This window comes from Rhea pennata, chromosome 1, assembly GCF_028389875.1.
Source record: "Rhea pennata isolate bPtePen1 chromosome 1, bPtePen1.pri, whole genome shotgun sequence".
NCBI lineage: Eukaryota > Metazoa > Chordata > Aves > Rheiformes > Rheidae > Rhea > Rhea pennata.
Genome location: NC_084663.1, coordinates 39,348,887 through 39,369,757, shown reverse-complemented (window position 1 = coordinate 39,369,757; position 20,871 = coordinate 39,348,887). Strand labels below are relative to the sequence as shown.

Genomic DNA, 20,871 nt, shown 5'->3' with positions numbered 1-20,871 from the left:
CAAGAAACAATTTCTAAAATGCAGGAATAACAATGCATAGCTTTTAATACTGACTTACATTTTCTTGTGATTCTGTTTAGAAGTGTCTCACTGAGGAACACTCACTGTTTCTTCTAGACTCAGAAGTTACATGCAAGCTGGCAGTGAGGAAATTAGTTTTCTGTCCAGCCACCACGCTCGAGAGCTGTGCCCTGGAAATGAGGCCCAGACTAGCTCCAAAGATGAGGCTAGCTGGTAAAGATTTGAGCAGGGGAATAGATTTGGGGGATTTCAGAAAACACAGACTTGGCCTGGGAAGCCTACTCAAACCCTTCTGCATGAAGCAGAGCAGATGCCCTCTGCTACGGCAATGTCGTTTTGACAGGAGCAAGACAACAGCTTGAGCTCTTTTATCTCCTGAACTTTTCCTCAAATGCCACAAATGCTTCTGGGGACTCGTGTTGTAGGGCATCCAGGATAACTCTGAAGACATGGAGCGATTTTCAAAATACTGCACTGGGTCTACAGAAGGGGCTGCTTTTGCCTTATGTCCTCCACTGAGACACTAATTCTCAGAAGGATTGAGACGGTTCATTTTATTGCAGATGGAGCCCTTAGTATCCCGCCAGCATGAAGGTTATTTTTTCCCCGAATACTGTGAAAACACAGTGTGCTCCAAACACACTTTCATTTAGCCAACAGGGGTACAAAATGCAACAGCAAAAGGTCATTGTGACTTTTTTTGATAAGCTGGAATAATGATTAAACTACAATGCAGAGGGTCTCTAAGAGATATTTATCTGAAGTGTAAAAGTTTCCCTAATCAGCAGGCTGTCTGTCTCAGGGGCATGTTTTTGTCCTGGATGTACATTCTTCCGCTCAGTCATTATTATTTATGCCAAACACATTTGCATTTTTATGCCCCTCGTGCACAGCGTCTTTGTAGGGCAGGCAACCTTGCTTTAAAGGGTGCCACAGCTTCTCAGAAATGGCAACAAATACAAAAGCCTGCCCACAGGCACATAAGAACATTTTCTTAAAAGTCAGAACGTATTTCAGGGTAGGTAACTATTACAAAATCCAGAAATAACATGTTCCCTACAGTATTCCAGTGCTTAAAAAGTGGCTACTCTGCGAAGCTTGTTCCCTGTAAACTGACTCTTACTGCTGGCACGCTGTATGTATGGTACATCCACAGTCGCTCCTCCACAGCAAGGCCACAGCCAGCTAGGATGTAACTTTGTTCACCAGGCTTGATATTTCTGCCTAGCTTTTCGGTCCAAAACTTATTTATTTTGTGGCACTCAGGTTGCAGCACTCGCTGGTCTCCGTCCAGCTGCAGTGCTGGCCCCCAGCTGCCCTTCTCTTTCTTCCCTAAACACCTCCATACATTTCCTGTCAGCACTTCTACATGGCACAGCTACTCATCTCATGGGGAAAAGATGAGGAAACATCCTCCAGCCAATACTCAATTTTTAGTTAAGAGCTGCTATACATTTAACAGCCAGTGATAGTACTAGAGCTCTGTGTTGTCAGATTTGGCCAGAGATCATGAGGCCACCTTAACTGTTTAATACTGCCTTTTTCTCAATCTTTTGTTTGCTCTGCCCTTTCCCCAAAATACATGGCCCTTAGCAGTCATCTATTCTGAGTACGCAGTGCCCATCTCCCGGAAATCGGCTGCCGGGTGTTTGAAGAAAATGGCCTGCCTGAGCTAGGGTAGGTGTGGAAAATGACAGCGCTGAGCTGTAGATAGCCAAGGAGAGAGCCACAGCTGGAAAGAGTATTTCACTGTAAAACACTCTGCCAACCTGGAAATCCAAAGGTCTTGGGAGAGCAAACGCAGAGAGGCAGGAGGGACAAGCCCCAAGAAAGCTTGAAAGCAGCAGCAACTCAGGATGTCAAAGTCCACCAAGAGGTCTACGCACTGGCAGCATCTCCTAGAAAAGAGGTGCTCATGCCCTGAGCAGCATGGGCCTTGCAGAAGGGAACTGGGGGACAGCCTCCACAGCACAGTTGCATCTCAACGGTCATAACTAGAAGTGTGAATCTCGATGCAATTAAATCTAGGGCAGCTTCTTGCCAGGTAAGTACAGAGGCAGGAACCGCAGCAGCACAGTCGGAAGGCGGTGGGAGAACAGCCATGGCAGGTTACGCTAGTGAACGTGTTAAACTGATGAGAAGCGAAACACAGCCTAATGAAAGAGGCCCTGCACAGTTCAGAGTGCCAGGTGCTCTAGTAAACACAGTTAAATTAGGAATATAAATACTAGAGCAGCTAACGATAGCAGTTTGCCAAGTATTTGTGTTAAAGGTTTAAGATATGTGCTGGGTGGCAAGTTGTGTTGTTAAATTATGTACTTGGCACCTTGCAAAGTAAATCCATAAAAGCGCCTCTTGTCTGGAAAGTTAGTCGCGTCTTGACAGATATTTTAAATAACAATTAGATTACATCTGACATTTCCGCTGAAAGTTTAATGAAAGCTAAACATTTAAGTTTAAAAATTCAGTCTGTGGTGATGTTTACTTTCTTTAGCCAATCGCCGCAGGCAGTACCAGCTGCACAGACAGCATGACCCTAGCAAAAGGTGAGGGGTTGGGGCACCTGAGACTATGTGGGGCAAAATTGGAGAACATCTGCAGCGTGCAGGAAGAGGGATGGTTCTCTGGGTGAGCAGAGGCGGTGGGAGGGGAGAGAGTGAGACTGCATGTAAGCAAGAGAGGGAGACCCGTACTCTAACTCATGATGTCCGTAATCCCCATCACCGAACACTCATTCGGTTATCAGAAACATTTCAGAGCCCTTGAGATTAATGGCTCGTGCCACGTAAACAGAGCCTTATATTGGGAGGAAGGAGGCACCAGCAGACCAGTGCACAACAGGACATAGCCAGCGAGGGCCCCCTGTCCCTTGCGGCCCCGGGGATTTCTGAACAAAGAAACTTCCAGGATGGGCAACAGTCTGAAGGCGATTGTGGCTTTTGTGCCTTCCAACGAGTGCCAGAAGTACCTCCTGGAAGACCTAGAAGAGATGCCAGTGGATAAAATGGTGGACCTGAGCGGCCGGCAGCTGAGGAGGCTACCTCTGCACATTTGCTCTTTTAGAGAACTGGTCAAGCTATACCTGAGTGACAACAACCTGAACCATCTCCCCCCTGAGCTGGAGCAGCTGCAAAACCTGCAGATCCTGGCACTGGACTTCAACAACTTCAAAGCGCTGCCCCTGGTCGTGTGCACACTGAAGCAGCTGTGCATCCTCTACTTGGGCAACAACAAGCTCTGCAACCTGCCCCTTGAGCTCCGGCTCTTGCAGAACCTCAAGACCCTCTGGATCGAGTCCAACTGCCTGCAATACCTGCCCAAGGTTGTGTGTGAGCTCAGCCTCCTCAAGACCCTGCATGCCGGCTCCAACGCGCTGCGTGCGCTCCCCAGCCAGCTGCGGTGCCTGCAGGAGCTGCGCACCATCTGGCTCTCGGGCAACCTGCTATCTGAGTTCCCCCCCGTGCTCCTGCACATGCCTTTTCTGGAAGTGATCGATGTGGATCGCAATGCCATCCGGTACTTCCCCAGCCTGGCTCACCTCCCCAGCCTGAAGCTGGTGATCTATGACCACAACCCCTGCCGCAACGCCCCCAAAGTGGCCAAAGGGGTGCGCAGGGTGGGGAGATGGTCAGAAGAGAGTCCGGAGCCTCGCAAGCGGTCCGGGGCACTGGTAGACATCGCGCCCGAGGACATACCGCTGCCGCCTCCCACTGACAAGTCCAACCTGGAGACGGAGCCTTGCTGAACTGTCGACAGAGGGGGCAACGCACCCACAACGCTGCCCAAACTTCTGCTCCCTTGCTTGTATCTGGAGAGCAATATGCTGCCTGGCTAGTCTGCAGGGTAGGTGCAAAGAGCTAGCTAACAGCAAAACTCTCTTTTACAGACACCCCTTACGGCACAGCACCCAGCACTCTTTCTGTAGAGCCACGACTTGCTCCCTTTGCTCCCTCCTGCCATGTGGGGACCACTGAGATGAGGATCCCATTTCAGTTTTCCCCAGCGTTTGGGGTGGACTGTACAGACCCCATCCAGACTTGCTTTTCTTCACCAGAAGTAGCCCACGGACTCGCTCTTCCTCCCCCACCTTGCCAAGGTGCCTGAGTGCAGCTGGAAGCCACTAGCGAAGGCAACTCTGAAGTGCAGAATACACTGCTGAGGTCCAGCTTTAACCCACAGCATACGTCTCAAGGGACTTCAGTTTGAAAAGCAGCAGCAGAAATAACTGCACAAAGGTTTCTCTTCCAACCGCGCAGGAAGTGCTTGTGGAGCCCTGGCTGACCTACTCAGAGAACAGCATACACCAGCAAGCTCTCTTCTTACAGCTGCTATCTTCTTTCCAGAAAATTTGTGACCGCTATTGTTTCATTATCACCACATAATATTTAAAATGATTATGAGGAAAGCTAGAGGCTCTTTTGCTAGTATTTATATAACCACTAACAATGCCTGTAAGGACAGCTATACATGCCCAAATTCCATACAGTAGCAAAGATGAAAATCAAAAGCTGACTGAATTGGAAAAAATGCAAGAGTTGTAAGGGTAAACTTGCATGAATAACACCTAAGACTGGGAGCCTGCTCCCACAAACTGCACAGGAGAGTTCAGCCAATCTTTACTTACTTGATTTCTTCAGCAGGGTATTTCTCTGGCTAACAAAACTGAGATGTGTTTGAATTTCCTTGGAAAGGCACAGAGCATGTTTATACCCTGTATGTTTGAGTAGTATAAAATAGTAATTTGGCTCAAAATTACTTGATATTTTTAGGTTTTCATTCTATGGTACTGTGCATTCAACTTTTTAAAAAAGCTTTTACTGAGGGAAGGGAGCCTTTAGAGGAGCAGAACAGCCTCTTTTCTCTTTCCCTCATTTGGCAAGGGGAACTTCCTTACCACCACAGGATGCAAAGGTGACAGCTGACTTCCCATAAAAGGTTTGATTCAGTGCCTGCTTGTGACTGCTTAATGTCATTTACATTCTCTGAAAAATTATCTTGAAATATATAGACTGTTAGCACTTGCTGTCTTTTTAAGTGAAGTCTGAATTTGGATCTGGCTGGCACCCATGTAATGTACTCACTGTTCATTAGATTGTACTAGTCTTGCTGAGTTTAACTATCTTTAGAATTTACCAAGTCACCTCTTTTTCATTTCTTTACCTAATCCTGTTCCAACAAAGTAATTCTTTCAACAAAGGAAAATTATTCAACATGATAAGAGTTTTGGTTTTTTTAAACAAATTTCAGTGTTTCTTTTCCTGAAGAACAGACATGGTAATCTTACTTATCTTGGAGGTGAGGAAAGAATGTGCTTTCACCTGCTTTTTAATAGTTTATATTTAATGCAATACTTTTAGACAGTCTTGTCATTTTTGGTAGTTTGAAGAGAGCCTATTTGGAGTTCAGAAGTGTATTTCATACGCTGATTCTCTTCATTTCAGGAAGCCTAAGGGAAAAAATGATTACATAGATACTTTCTTGATTTGAAATAAATCTTCCTGCTTCAGCAGCCTTCCCGCTATTCATCAAGATGCTGCCTGACACTTGGAACAGCCGGACAGGTCATATTGCCCGGCTGGCCCCTCTCTACATGCTACCATACGGACAGGGGCGCCTCCGCTTGCTGCTGTTTACAACTGTCACTGAGAAGCTACATGAAAACTGCAGCAGAAATCAAGAGTCTCGTAATGACTCGAGCATAAAGAAATTATACCAGTTAAGAGACATGTTGCCTGTAGCAGCTCCTGGAATGAGAATACAAAGAGGCTACAACAGAAATGGAGAACTATCATAGTATGTTTGATGAGACAAAAAAAAAAAAAAGAAAGAAAGAAAGAAAAAAAGAAAAAGAGAGATGGGGGATGCAGTGCAGTCTAGCACAATTTCCACTAACTTCCCTTCTATCATAGTAATAGATATTTATAAAGACAGCTTGTCAGAGTCCAGTATCTAACAGACTGCACTGGAAACAAACACATGGACTTCTTTGGTCAATCCATGACACCGCTATTTTTCCCAAGCTGTACCTTCCTCTCAAAACCCCTCAGTAGAACTCCTGTCTCCTTAAATATACTAATTCATGATGCAGAAAGCTTTAAAGTCACTTGAGTTCTGAACACTGACTAATGTCCATCTTCAGCTTATCTTTCCTCCATCATCAAACAAGGGGTAATACTTTAGTATCACTACAAAAGGATAATATCTAACTTTCTAGAGCCTAGTTCCGGGATCCCAGCTCAAAACCCATACAGCCAGGACTGGAACAAGCCACATACACAAAATGAACCACATCTGTGAAAATTAACACAAAACAGGCAAATACAAAAGCACGTATTTTAACTTGAGAAGACATCATTTGTAGTGAGCTGCCTGATCACCGTTTGAAATATCTCAAGACTGAGGATATGCACTGTCATTTCTTTAATGAAATTACACTTCCACACAAAGACAAATACAACTTTGATGAATCTGATTTTATTTCAGTGTATTTTAAGTGGAACCTGGAAAGGAACAAAAGAAACAGGGTTGTATAAACCCATGTTTTATTTGAAAGTGAATCCTCCCCACAACACAAACTGAAATAAGTTAAAACCAACAGGAAACTTTCATTTCATGCTACTGATGGAGATGCTCATCTTAAGCTTCTGTTCCATAGCCTAACAAGAACTAGAACATTTAAAAAAATTACTAAGTGAGATCTGGTCCACACATCATCAGGCACTGAAGAAAATTTAACATGGGCGATGGTCTGGGACACGTTTTCTAGAGAGGAAAAAAAAATAATCAAAATGTTTTCCCCCACTGATGTCCACCTGTCATTTCCTCCCACTTATTTTTATTTTTTTAGTTCATATTTTAGGTTCAATGGCGGGTTTCTCTCACACCACAAAAGGCAGGATTATCTCAAAGCTATACATCAGCTCTGACCATGGTTAAAAAAAATCATGATTGAAAAACCAGTGAAAACTATCTTGTAGCAGGCAATCATGGGATAACCTGCCCACAAGTGGAATTTCTTCACAACCTGATTTATAACAAATAGATTTTTATTTTAGCTGCAGAACGACTTCAGAAGCAGCTAGGCATTTAACTACCACCACTTTAAAAAGAAACAAAAGGACCAAAAAAAAAAAAGAGTGACACTTTACATTTTGCTCATCCAGAATTCATTTTGCAGATACTTGGGTAGTATGTATGGCACATGAGTAGCTGGTGACTGAAGATTAAGTAGATATGGCTTGGGCATACTAATTTAAACATGCTACTGGCTGTAGGCCTGTTCATACTGTTAATGCATAACACAAAACAATCATATAAAATGAGTGTTAGCATGTTAGATACCAGTATTCACTTCAAATAAAGTATTTTTAAACAAAACTTTTCTGCACAATTACTTTTTCATGGAAGGTCACTCTAATAATATTATAATTGACTAATGTAGATATTCTAGTAATACCTTGGTGCCGCTTTAATAATGTCATCTACGCGAAGAATCATTTCTGCTGCTTCAGCTGCACTCAGCAAAACTTGTCTTTTAACTTGGAAACTTTCTGTTACTCCCAAGACTGCCATGTCTCCAATGACACCCTCCTTCATATCTTTAGAGAGAGACAGACAGACATTATGGGCTTTTTGTGTGTGTTTATTATTAAGATTTTTTTTTAAAATTGACAGCATGATAGCTTCTGCTCAAATGGACAACACTGATAGCAGGGGGAAAATAAAACGAAGTCTAAATACCTTTCACCTGAAGGTTAATAATTTAAGCTTATCTTGTCGCAATTACATCCAAAGATTTGATGCTAAAAAACTGGGAAGAAGAAACAAGATCCCAACAGGACTCTCAGCACTGTGTCTTTAGGTATAGCCACTTCACCCCCCCCCCCACCTTTTCTGAAGCTTATTTTTCAATCAATGCCTTTCTTTTTGAACTTCGTACAAGTAGATTCAAAGTAATTAAAGCAACTGGTTTCATAGGCAGACATCATCCCCTTCAAAAACGATAAAGGAATGTAACATTTTGGATAGTTACATTCTGTGCAAAGCAAACAGAACTAACATAAATGTTTGCATCATCACATTGTGCATAGCAAGTAAAAGTGACTAAACAAATACATCCTGAAACTTCTGTTCAATACAAAACACATCTACCATTTAAGCTCTCTAGGCCTAGTGCAATACAAGAATTTAAAGTAGCAAATTCTTTACCACAACTGTTTCTTTCAAGTATTTATTGCTATTTCAAGCAATAAATTACAGTCATTGACTACAGTAACAGAAACACCCAGTTATACAAATCATTCATGTTCTATTTACCATCACTTTCTGACATTATTTGATCTTGTCCACCAGAGCAGTAATTGAATCAGGGCACTGATAAGACCAAAATTGTATCAAGGAAGAAATTTAATTTATATGCAGGAATTTCTATGTCCCAGAAACAAAATGAATTAAAAAAAAAAAAATCACAAAGCAATGGGAGTGCCACTGGTTAATACAGACTTTAAAGAAACACAGAAGAAAGCCTGCACTGCAGCATTAATGTATTCAGTTCTTCCAGCTAAATGCATCAATGACAAACAGATGCAACAAAGTTTAAGGAGCCTAATCCACACCAAATACCAATCCAACAGAAGTAATATCAAGCTACCTACCAAGTCCGTAAGTTGTTTTCCCTTCGCTGTGAGCAGCTCTGAGCTGAGCAACCAAATCTGCACTGTCATAGCCAGCATTATCAGCTATGATTGTCGGGATCTAAGGGGATAAATATGTATTTAATTACTATGCCTTACTACGTACTATCTCTGCATGAAACATACTTTGATATTACTAGTTTACTATCCACTTTTAAGAAGGGTAAGTTTCAAAAACATGGCAGATTGCAGTGATCAGAAGTTAGAAAAACCTAAAGTTACCCTTCTAAGGATGTTACTCCCTTTTGTTTATAATACGGTTACACTGTAGCTGAGGACAAAAGCATATGAGCACGTTTGTCACTCAGTTTTACATGGGCATAAAGAAAAGCATCTCATTCATTTATTATTTCCGTCTGGAAATGGAGAACTCGTTTCATTTTTAAGAAGATAAGCTTGCTGGCAAGCATTAGGCACCAAATCATTCTGCTCACTGTCTTGGCGACACCTATAAAAATTGCACATGCAAACTGCACACGCTAAGTGAAGAGGTAGTAATTCCCTAAGAAATTTTCCTATGCACTTTCATTTCCTAGGAAAGGTTTTCTCTAATTTAAAATAGGAAAACTGAATGGCAATTTTTCTTCAAATCAGCAGTCTGTCAGCACAGTATAAGCATTTTTTTCTTGTTATACTCTATTTTCAACTAAGATGTAACCATCAATGCAAGTCTAGAAACTTCTAGAGCATCAACACAAACAGTACTAGAGTATCAATACAAAACAATAAGTAAAATCAAAGGGTTGCTCTTTTCTCCCAAAGTTAGCAGTCAAAGGCATCAGCAGTAAACTGAATCAGCTGAGATTCGTATGTGCTATTTCTGCTGCTCTTTTGACTATGCACACAAAGCAAGAATTAGAAGAGAGTTTAATAAGTGAACACTGAGAATTCTATAATATATCTAATTATTAAAATATCACTCTTTTGAAGTAAAAGAGAGGTAATTTTTTCCTGTTACTCACTCAAGATATATTGCCAAATTTCACTTACTAGAAAACCAGAAGCTTGAAAGCAAAACACCTATTCGATGCCAGTTTTATGTCTATTCGTTCAGCAGTTTAATTAAAACAAACTTACCATTCTCAAAGCCTTTGCAAAAGACTCCATTGCAACAGACTCTTTGCCAGGTGTTCTGATGGCAAGTTCTGCAACAGCGTTAGCCATCAGCATCTCTGAACAACCTGTTCATTGAAGACACACCAATGTTTTATATCTGACTTGAATAACAGCACGAAGTATATACCATGTACAAAGTATAAAGTATGTTAATATTCACCTCCACCATAAACAGTTCTAGTGTCCTTCACTGTCTGGGCCAGAACACAGAGAGCATCATGCAAAGATCTCTCTGCTTCATCTAGAATCTGCTGTGTTGCTCCACGCAAAACTATGGTGCAAGCTTCACCTAAAAAGGTCCAGGGTGAAAAGATTTTAAAAAATTACTTCAAAGACAGACCAAGAGTTTGACAAGCTAGAAAAAGGCTATCACAAAGCATTTGTTCTACTATCACTGCAGTCAAGTTTTATGTAGACAGATAAATCTGGGGGGGGGGAGGGGGAAGCATGACGACATTTCACAGGGAGAAAGAAACAATTCATACTACACTACTGGTTTTTACCAATGAACTGCTGCAGAATACTTTAATAAAAAATGAAAATGTTATCTCAAAATAACCCTCTGGAAACTTACAGCACTGTCACATATCAACACAAGTTTTGAAATTCCTGATGTATCACAGCTTGCTACTTTTCCTGCCAATTTAATCTACCAAGATAAGTGTAAAGAGCAGAAATTTTGGATACTATCCTTACAAATGTTTGCGCGTAAGTATAACATTATGGAAATGAAAAAAAAAATAACTATGAACACACATCTTTGCAGGATTTTTTTTTTTAAGAGTAAGACTTTAATAAGAATGGTTATAATTACAAATTTCTTAAGCCAACTTCGTAACTGAACAGTGCTGATGTAAGGAAACACAAATGTTCAATGTGCCATTAATGGTAAGACACTTACCCATAGCCACTCCAGAGAAATGAATGAGTTTATCTTCTCCAATCATGACTTCTTCAATAAGCTTGCAACTTCCTAATTTTACTAGCTCAGGATGATCAAAGGTGGATGCGATTTCACCACCTACAAATATAACATCATGTTACAGTCAATGAGCTCAAGATGAAAGCATTCACTGAGGCAGGGACTAACCAAAAAAACCCAAAACCTAATGAAAACAGAATAACCTGCATAATTGCCTAAAATTTAAAGCCAAGCTTTTACAATGTCAGCATAAGATACTAGTAACATATCGTTGTTGATAAGTCCTTAAAATGTCAATGTTTGGTTTACGTCATAAAAACTACAACAGCTATAATGCTTCTGAGGTCTCTCTGGATAAGATACTGTGTTGATATTTACCAATACTGAAATGTAAAAAAAACATGATCTAATTTAAACTTTTAACAGTTTTTACAGCTGAAATACTTATAAAGTACTAAATCAAATTTGCATATTTTAAACTTGGGTTTGTGCCAGCATTCATTTTGTTTGCTCAACTACATGGCTAAAAATGTCTTGTCACAAGACTTCTGTCTTGACTTGTCCTGAATCTCTTATAGCAGCCACACTGCATGCTATTCATAAATTGATCAACTCTCATATTGTAAACAAAGGGGATATTAGAAAGAGCAAACTGTCTCTGAATGCAGTATTGTTTTAACACTTTGCTCTTCCCATTTTAAGACCATTTACATGCATTCATTCCCAGTCTACGTACATTTATTCCACATTAGCTTGCAGCATTCCTGTAGTTTTAGTGATCTAAGGCAAGACAAGATTTGCAGGTAGAGAGTTTGTGCTTAAAAGTTTGCCTGATTTTTTTCAACTATATTATGTGATCCAACACAGTCCACGTGTTCTGCCTATAAAATCTGTTTTGAATTTGTTCAAGCATAAACAATGTTCCTCTCACTGAAGCATCTGCTTGTGTCAACTCACCTACAAACAGTTACACACAACTGCAACTTTAATTTTGCTAAGCCAAACTAGCCAGTATCTTTCTTTTTCTCCCTACGTAGCAAATTCTCCATTTTGGGGATTACATAAGTAATCACTTTTTGATTATGTTCTAGTTAACTATCGCTAATTAACTTAGGAAACTGGCTACTAGAGTCACATTAACATTGACCGCTACTACAAATATCATACAAGCACCCACGTTACTTGAAATCTACCACAAATTTTCAACACAGGAAGACTCTTTAATCTTCTCTATTGTTAAAATCAAACAACTGCCATTTATAACCAAATGGTATTAATGAACCTGTAGATGTATCAGCTTACATTTCCTAAGTTTCATCTTATCCCCTAGAAAGCAAACGTTTTTCTACTTTGTCAAGCAGGGACTTATCCAAAAATAGGTATTTTTAAAATATTGAAGACAAACACTAACTCACACACTAAACGTGAAATTGTATTTCACAGCATTAAGGTCCTTTACTCACAGCTGCTAGGGAAAAATATTTTTGAATCTGTATGCAGGCAGAATTCAGAATCAAAATGAACATTTCAAATATGAAGTATAATATTAACACAGAAAATGAGTTAACTGCTGCTGAAGAAGTATCGAAATTTATATAATAGCTGTTAAATCAACAAAATAATTTCAGTTACTCTTAGTAAACTTCATAGGGTCCTCTGTGTTTGCACTTCAAAGTTCTAGAAAGTAAAGTTAATTTTAAGCACTTACCACATTCACAGAGTTGCTTAACAGTTAAAAGAAAGCACAAACTAATCAATCAAGCATTAATATTTACTAGAGATCAACAAATAATATGACTTCTCCAATTTCATACTATAACATATTCTCCATACCTGTAACAAGAGCCAGGCGTTCTACACCAGCAAAGTCTGCATGTTCAATAGCCATAACGCCAGCAGCTCCAAAGAGCTGTTCAGGGTAGTTGTAAATCAGTTGTCTACAATTAAAATATAGGCACATGCTCACATTATACAAAGAACAAACCTTTTAAAATACCACCACAACAAAGGACACCTGATTTTCAGCAACATATACAGACAGACTTCTGGAAGTGACAGAAGCAGTCAACATGCAACCTACTTGCCATGAGGAAAAAGTCACTCTACACAGAAACAAACAGCAGTGACAGGAAAACATATTAAACTTGAAAAAACAGCTCTAGTTCTTTGAATTACACTGCCCCTAAAAATACTCTGCTACTACACACAGGCCCATATGCTTTAAAATTCAAGCCCTTTGATTGTAAGTGTCTAATGGACACTTAGTTGCCTATTCTGAGTGCACTACAATGTGAAAAGCAACACCTGTAATTCCTTCACCAATTCAAAATCCAAACAGTACAGACTACAGGAACAACAAATTCCAGTCTTGGTATATACACAGACAGCAGACCACAGAGGCTATATGCTTCTCTATTTATATATAAAAAAATATATCTTTATTATTATGTATTCCACTCTCTCTAGCACAAAGTCCAAAGCAGGGTCAAAGCCATTTGGAATGGGTATGCCAATTTTTTTTTCTTTTTCTGCTGGGTAAATATAGTGAAGATTCTTCCTAATATGGAGCCATATAGACTTGAATGCCATCAAGCATCTCATCAATGGTATTTAACTAGCTAACACTTACAGTATCAGATGCAGAGGTGGATCTAGAGAATGCCTAGAAGCAGAGGTCAATTTATCTGCAAAAATGAATAAATCTGAAAGTAAGAGCCAACCTAATCGGATCGCCACCAGCCTTGCTACAGTAGCTGACTGCTACTTGACTTTCCTTAGGACAACCACCTCTATTGCAAGCCTACCAGATGACAGGGAGAGAGTTACATTTTTTTTTTTTTTTGGCCTATCTCAAAGAATTCTTCCATCTGTTTAATTATAGGACTATTGACTCCTTTATATTTGCACCATGGCCACTGGACAGATACCTTCCAGTGTAGAAAAAAACAGTAGCATATGTAAAACATGACATAGGTGAAGGGATTATAAGATCCAGAAGCGTCTAGCAGTTCTCACAAATATTTAGCATTATGTCCACTATATTGCACACTCACACAATATTAAAATCTTGCTACTTTGTAATTGCATTATAAACACTACCATTTTCCAAGGAAATGCATACCTGTTAATAAAACAGTTTATTCCATGCTTAAGAATACGCTCTACCTTCTCCTTCATTTTTTCTTTTTCTGCCTGTTCTATTTCTGCTACCTTTGCTGTAGAGTCCACTCTAACCCGAGAGCCAAAAATCTAAATTGAAGAAAACAAAGAATTTAGTTTAAAATTAAGTTCCTTTTACAAAAAGTTCTTTAAAAATAGTGGTTCTATCACATACCTTAATCTTATCTGTATCCATACCAGTATTTGCAATAAGAATCTTTGCATTTTCAATTCTTTTTGGTTGATTTACACCAATCTTCTTATCAAGTAAAAAGCCTGCAGTAGTAGAAAGATCTTGTAAGACTTCAAACTAAAAAAGAATAGTTCATCTAAATTATTACAAAAACTCATATTGATTATTCAATTTAATAATAATGTAGCAATGTTTCCTGAAAAAAATATACAGATGTGTAACTCTTTCATTTTTAAAGTGCACTACTAGCCAACATAAGAAAACTTACCTTCATCTAAGTAAGAATCGGCCAAACTTCCGCCAAGTTTCTTGATAACATGGATAGCTTCCAGATTACCAGAACCTTTCAACCTAAGAACAGCTTCTACAGCTAGCTTGACAAAGTGATCTTTATGATGAGTAAGTAATTTTGAGGAAAGAGTAGTTCCCGCAATGTTCATCAAGTCTTCACGAAATTTCACTTCATCATCACTAAAATAAAGTGAGAACAATTAAATTGGAAACTCTTAAAGCTTTTGCTATCATTAATTTATCACTGTGAAGTCTCTCTCTGCTTTTTCTCACCTACACTATCTGTATCACATTCCATTTTGAGGAATGATATAGAGAATTCCCCCAGTGTCTCGGAACACAAGCTACTATTTGAGATATGAGTTCAATTAGAAGTTCCCTGTGAAAAGAGGTTTATGCATATATATGACTTAACTAGCAGGAAAATATGTACATAGTTAATGGATGACATTTTGACATCTGCATTTCCCATACATATGGGTCAAAGTCATTGACACTGACTAGTTTACATACCTACATGTTTCAAAATACTATGCAAAAGTAACATGCATACTTGTTTTGAAGCTGGAGAAGTCACAGATGGAATATTTTTTGAAATCTGTTTTATGTTTTAACCTGTTTTTGTCAAAATACGTCATTAAAACAATGACAATAAACGACAAATAATAACAATTTAGTCTTGCAATGACTTAGGAAAACTTACCTGATTTTTGCCATTTTTGTTAGGTAAATTCTATCAACTTGTATGTCAAGATGTTATCTCACTGAGACTTCTGACTACGAAATGTAGTAGCACATTTACATCTATTCTGATCACAGACAGAACAAGAAATCGCATAGCTTACTAAGTCAAATATCAAGAACTGTTTCACTCCAGATTCTTGGGAATACATAACATAGTACAAAAGAATCACTGATTTCTAGCCAAGACTTTCAAAAATCTCTCACTTTAAAATACATTCAACCATTTGGACTACTGAATGGTATCTGTGATGGGTAATTTTTAACAAGAAAGTAGTTTTGTTGTTTTAAGAGTAAAACCTTTGCTCTCAGCTTTAAAGTGCTTTCAAGGCACCTGCATAAAGATAATAATCACATTTAAAATCAGAGTATGAAATACAAATTAACAGTTCAGATTTTTATTCTAGGGAGTAAGTCATTGTTTATATGCTTCTGTACATCAGAAGCGATTTTAGATAATTTCATAAAGTTTCTGTAGTCCATCTAACAAAAAAAGCTATTTTTTCTTTACCTTTTCACATCATATATTCAGCCTTTACACTATTTAAAGCAACATCAGGAATTTCCCAATGTAATGTAACTCTCTCAAAATTTCAATCTTGACCAGTTTATACAGAGAGACATTGCAAATGTACATTACTAACCCATGATCCACAGCAGCTTTCAAAAGAGCCTCTCTTGAAGCTTTTGTGGCTGCTCTCCAACCTGCAATAATGGTCTGAGGATGAATCTTCTTCGAAATCAGTAATTCTGCCTCCTATTTAAATAAAATTAGTAATTATTTTATTTCCATCATGTATTTAGACTAATTAGAAAAGACACTTAAGAGTAATCAGAAAATTCTGAATGTAAATAGAAAACAGATAGCTATAACAATCCAATTAAAGTAAACAGCTAATAGGAAGGGAAAATGTTCTAGCTATCGTATTGCCTATTCCTCCAATCTAGTAAAATATGATCTGTGCTTGGAATATCTTCTGGAATTTTTGATTAACAAAAATCTTCACTGTCACATGATTAGCAACCACACATTTATTTAAAACGAGTTATCTTTTACTTCATGTCTGAGAACAGTTTCCTGTTCACTTCTACCTGCAACTCAAGGGGTGGTTGAAAAAAAAATCTTCGAACTCCCTTTCTGCAAAGAACGCATCAAGTTGAACAATCACTTCTCAGATGCTCTTGATCTCAATCCAGGAAGCACGGCCATTAAGTTTTCTGCCAGAGCTATGTTAACAAGAATGCCTCACTTTCAAAGCATCCTTCCTAGTATTTCCAGATTTAATTTGGCAGTGTTCAGTATGCACTGTTTAAATAAACAACATGAATTCATGTCTCATGCACACAGGAACAGCATTTAGCATATATCTTTTTTCCTCCTTAACTTTGTGGAAAGGATTTTAAAGGACTGAACATCAAAAGCAGTACTGCATGCTGCTCAGTGCAAAATCCAAGAAGTGTCTGTGAGAGACAGATACTTTTGTACTTCACTTCCATAATGAAGTAAGAAAGTAATTTTCAAAAAGGTGCCAAGTTAAACTAAGTTGTAAAGTTATAAATAATAAAGCAAGAAAACACCAAAGAACATTGATACTTAGGCAGTATCTAAGGGTTTTTTTCCCTATCAATTTGAATGGCACTGTAAAAAGTCTTGCTATGTTCTGAGAACCTTCTTCATAAAACTCAGTTAACGGTATTGTCTCTTATTAATATCTCAGGATGACATTGCCAAACACAGAAAGATCTGAAAAAGCATAATACATCACCCTCAGTAATTCAGCTGCCAACACAGTAACAGATGTAGTTCCATCACCAACTTCATCATCTTGAACCTTTGACATATCTTAAAAAAATAATAAAAATCACTCTATTCATGTTTTGAATCAAAATACCACACTCAATAGTACCAGCTTTAAGTACAAATATTTTTTATCTCACATCAGCTTTGAGAAAAGAAGCTTGTTCCCAGCTAGTTTAAAGAAGCTGTCATGTTATAGCCACGCAACAACTAGAGATGCAAATCAAATTCAGCATCCTTCAAATTCTGCTCTTCATTTGCAGCTGAGGCATCAGTTCTGGCCTGCCATCAGTCAAAAGTTACTCTCTCCCCATTCCTAAAGAAGGCCATCCAAAGGAACTAAGGCCAGACAGAAGCTCTGAGGTATACAAACAGGATCACAGAACATGATAACCACATGTGCTGCATAATCTGTTGTCAAATAAGAACTCAGCAAACACAAAATCAGTAAGAAACTCAAGAGCAAACTGCTCAGGGTGCTGCTCATCACTAGAACTGGACTATTTGCACATTAAGACAGATGATCACAAGGGTAAACTCTGTCCAGATAAGTGTAAATTAGGTAATAAAAATAAATAAATCTGACAGAACAAGAGAGAACCTCTGCACCCCATTACATTTTTTCTCCTGTTTTCCTAGTGAAGAAAGTAGGGCATAGAGCTGCCTTTGTCCCTTCTGACTGCTGAGACAAATGAGGGCAGAGGAAAAACAATGTCACTATGTCAGAATAGTTTTGCAAGAGCAGCATAAACCTCAATTTTATTCTTGCAGAGTTCTGCAACCCTTGCAACATTTCGGTATCCTTACTTCAAGAATTCTTCTCTCCTTCAAGTTTTCATACCATTTGAAGAATCCTACTCTAAGGACAACTACAGAAATAAAACAGCAAATGCAGAAGAAATCCAAAACACAGTAATGACAAGCAGTTAGAAACTCACCAACCAAGACCTTTGCAGCTGGGTTGTCAACTCCAATAGCTTTCAGGATGGTTGCACCATCATTGGTCACTGTTACTGTGCTATCTCTTCCAGTACTTAAAAGAATCTTGTCCTACAAGATGCAAGATTTAGATTAGTGCTTGAAAACATCTTGTAACTATCAATACTATATTTACAGGTATGACATCTGAGAACTTGCAACTATCTTACCATGCCTTTAGGTCCCAGAGTGCTCTTGACCAGGTCACCAATAGCAATAGCACCAACAAAGGATGACTGAAATGAAAACAAATATTCCTTAGTAAAAGATTTATTTCTACTTTAAAACAAGTAAATGCTAGACTTTCACTTCTAAGGGGACATCTTAAGCCAACTCTTCCACAGCCACACTACTTTCTGCAGAGTATGGTTCCAAGTTGTTTCTTTTTTTTTTTAACTGCTACATTTTGATAACTAGACCAAACATAATTATCTTCACAGACATCATAAAAGCATGTCTCATGACCCAAAGAAAAACCTTCCAAAGAATGTCAAGCTTCTGATCAAAGGTATAGGTTAATTCATTTCTTAACCCTTACAAGTTTTCCTAATTGTCAGTATAAACAAAACACTCCTCCTGCTTCTCCTATCTCCTGTTCATAGACATGTAACAAGACTAAAAGCAGACAAATGAGGTTCCACATTACCATAAATTTAAAAGCACTTTTAACAGTAGAAAACACCAAGCCTAATTACCTAAAGTGTTGCCAGATTCTTAGAAAATTAAACTTACCAACCGAGCAGTTTCTGCCTTTTCTTCATCTGCACCCGCCTTGAAAATATTCACGGGAGCAAGGGAAATAGATGCCTAAAACAAAAGAGTTAACATCAGAATACTTTTTTAGCTTTAATATAACACTGATTTTTAAAACACATCATAAGCATTAACAATCTGGCAAGTATTTTTTATCATTAAAGAGATTTATTTCTGCACTTCTCCATTTGGTTTTGATACACAATATACTCAATATAAATTGGCCTTGACTCTTTCTAAAAATCTATCTTGCAACCTCTCAGGGTAGAAAAGCCACAATCAGGACTGTGACAGCAATAGAGGATCTGTTGAGGATACAATAAAGAACTTTCCTAACAGAAGCAGACCTACAACGCTCAGGTAGCAAGTAACTAGGCGAGATCTCACTATCTGAGAGCTCTCCTAAGTTCTCTGCGGCAGATGCTATGGGATAACTACAAACCTGAAAGGCTTTTATCAGTATCTTATCCTATACCAGTATCTGTGCTGCTGTTCTGCATGGCTCAACACCAGAGCCAGACAAAGCAAAGGTACATAAAATCAGCTGAACTGGAGAAATCTGGTTTCTGAGCACATCAGTGAATTAATATTGGTGTCAAAACCTGATTTTTTATTTGTTCATCTCCACGCAAATTTTATTAAAGCAGTAATGAGCACATGCCTCTAAAATAAAAATTAATTCTTATTTAGGTGTTGAAAATCTTTGTAAGTTAGGAAACCCTCAAAAGAGTGAAAGCCCCAGCCCTAATACAGTTCAGTTGCTTTTTACTTTGCTGTGTAATCAGCACAAGGTTTTCTCTACAAGCTTCGTGCTTGTTACATCACCATCTTGACAAAAATAAATAAGTAAGTAAGCAGGCGGCTATCAAGGGCGCGGTAGGAGACTCCGCACAGCGCGGCAGCAGCTCTCTGCACGTCAGGGGCTTTTAAGAGCACACTTTCATGCTCGGGCGCACGGCGCTGCTTCTCCCGGCCTCCTCGAATGAGCGGGGAGCAAAGACGCGGCCTCCCGCCCGCCTCCAAGTCAGCCATGCTGCGGCGCCAGGCACGGACGGGACGAGCGAGCCTGCCCTGCGGGCCGCCACCGGCCGCGGCCCGGGGGAGCCTCCCCGCTGCCGGCCCCAACGGGCGCCACAAGCGCGCGGCCGCCCGGCCAGGCCCGGCCGCGCCCTAACGGACGCTCCGCGCGCGCTCTAGAACCTTCCATGCCTAACGGCCACACGGCGCGCGCGCGCCCCAGCCGCCCCGGACAACGCGCGGCCGGGGAGGGGGCCGCCGGGCCCTCGCGCGAGTCTCTCCGGCGCGGCGCGGCGCAGCGCGGCTGCGGAGCTGCCCTGCCGCCCCGGGACTCACCATGCTGCCGCTACCGCCGCCGCCGGGCCCCGCCGACCGTCTCCTCCGCCGCAGAGCAGCCCACGAGCCGTTCCCGGAAGCTGCGTCAGAGGAGCGGCCACTTCCTCCCGCGGCGGCGGCGCGCGGCCCTGTGGGAGGCGGCGGCCGTTGGGGAGGCCGTTAGCCGGCTGCGGCGCGGCGGCCGCCCGCCCCCGACCTCGGTCCTCTCTCAGCTGCTCGACAAGCGAGGCGAGAGCCGCCCCTCCAGCAGCCCCGCGGCCCTCGCTGTGTTTGCCCGCATCGCCGTTACTGGGCCCGAGCGATGCTCTTCCTACGCACGGCTTTCTTGGAGCGCCGTGCACGCAGCTGCCGCACCCGACGGGCGCGGAGACGTAATTTTTACTGTTTAGGGGACTTGCAGAACCTTTACCTCTCTTCCCGTTCTACGTACTGCCTTCATTTTTTTACAGCAGTACCTCATGTGTTGGCTTCTCCCTGCAGTCCGCCACAGCACGCCCAGCCTTCTCCAAAGAGCTGTGACTTGCCACTTACTTCCCAGCATATTTCTAAAGAAACCTTTCCTCGACCTAAGCAAAGAAGCTTGCAGTTGCCTCCATTAATTTCTACATTTTTTGGAGGTCAAAAACATTTTAAATCCTGCTCCTGGCCTCTTAAGTGTACTTGACAGACAATTCCTGATTTTTGCTCTCTAGTCTATCACCTAAAAATAGCAGAATTAGATACAAATCTTTGTTTTGGTATTAAAGCACTGATAATTGTTCTCATGGTGGTTTTGCAGATAACGTAGGATCACATCAAGACACTTTATTCAATCACTGCTTTTTCTACCAAACCCTTTAGCAAAGGCATGTCT

The 20,871-nt window shown here is 40.2% G+C and overlaps 2 protein-coding genes across 2 annotated transcripts; one reads left to right on the top strand and one right to left on the bottom strand.

Moving 5' to 3' along the window:
- Window positions 1-2,848: 2,848 nt before the first annotated feature.
- LRRC10 (leucine rich repeat containing 10) lies at window positions 2,849-7,398 on the top strand. The gene has a single exon (XM_062584405.1). The coding sequence runs from the start codon at window positions 2,930-2,932 to the stop codon at window positions 3,764-3,766; it is 837 nt and encodes a 278-aa protein (XP_062440389.1). The 5' UTR covers window positions 2,849-2,929; the 3' UTR covers window positions 3,767-7,398.
- CCT2 (chaperonin containing TCP1 subunit 2) lies at window positions 6,480-20,112 on the bottom strand. Its single transcript, XM_062584395.1, has 16 exons — window positions 20,019-20,112; window positions 18,645-18,719; window positions 18,083-18,148; window positions 17,873-17,984; window positions 16,903-16,979; window positions 15,781-15,893; window positions 14,373-14,575; window positions 14,087-14,187; window positions 13,874-14,001; window positions 12,586-12,689; window positions 10,732-10,851; window positions 9,991-10,119; window positions 9,792-9,895; window positions 8,676-8,775; window positions 7,478-7,619; window positions 6,480-6,783 (listed from the first exon to the last, which is right to left on the bottom strand). The coding sequence occupies exons 1-16, from the start codon at window positions 20,019-20,021 to the stop codon at window positions 6,753-6,755; spliced, it is 1,608 nt and encodes a 535-aa protein (XP_062440379.1). The 5' UTR covers window positions 20,022-20,112; the 3' UTR covers window positions 6,480-6,752.
- Between the last annotated feature and the right edge of the window lie 759 nt (window positions 20,113-20,871).

What these genes read in the sequence shown, in the direction of transcription:
- LRRC10 (XM_062584405.1), top strand. Translation starts at nt 2,930, where the DNA reads ATGGGCAACAGTCTGAAGGCGATTGTGGCTTTTGTGCCTTCCAACGAG.
- CCT2 (XM_062584395.1), bottom strand. An exon ending in AGGCAGAAACTGCTCGGTTG is followed by an intron (nt 18,149 to 18,644) that starts GTAAGTTTAATT and finishes TTTTCATTTCAG; the next exon opens with TCATCCTTTGTTGGTGCTAT. An exon ending in CGATTCTTACTTAGATGAAG is followed by an intron (nt 14,188 to 14,372) that starts GTAAGTTTTCTT and finishes CTACTACTGCAG; the next exon opens with GCTTTTTACTTGATAAGAAG.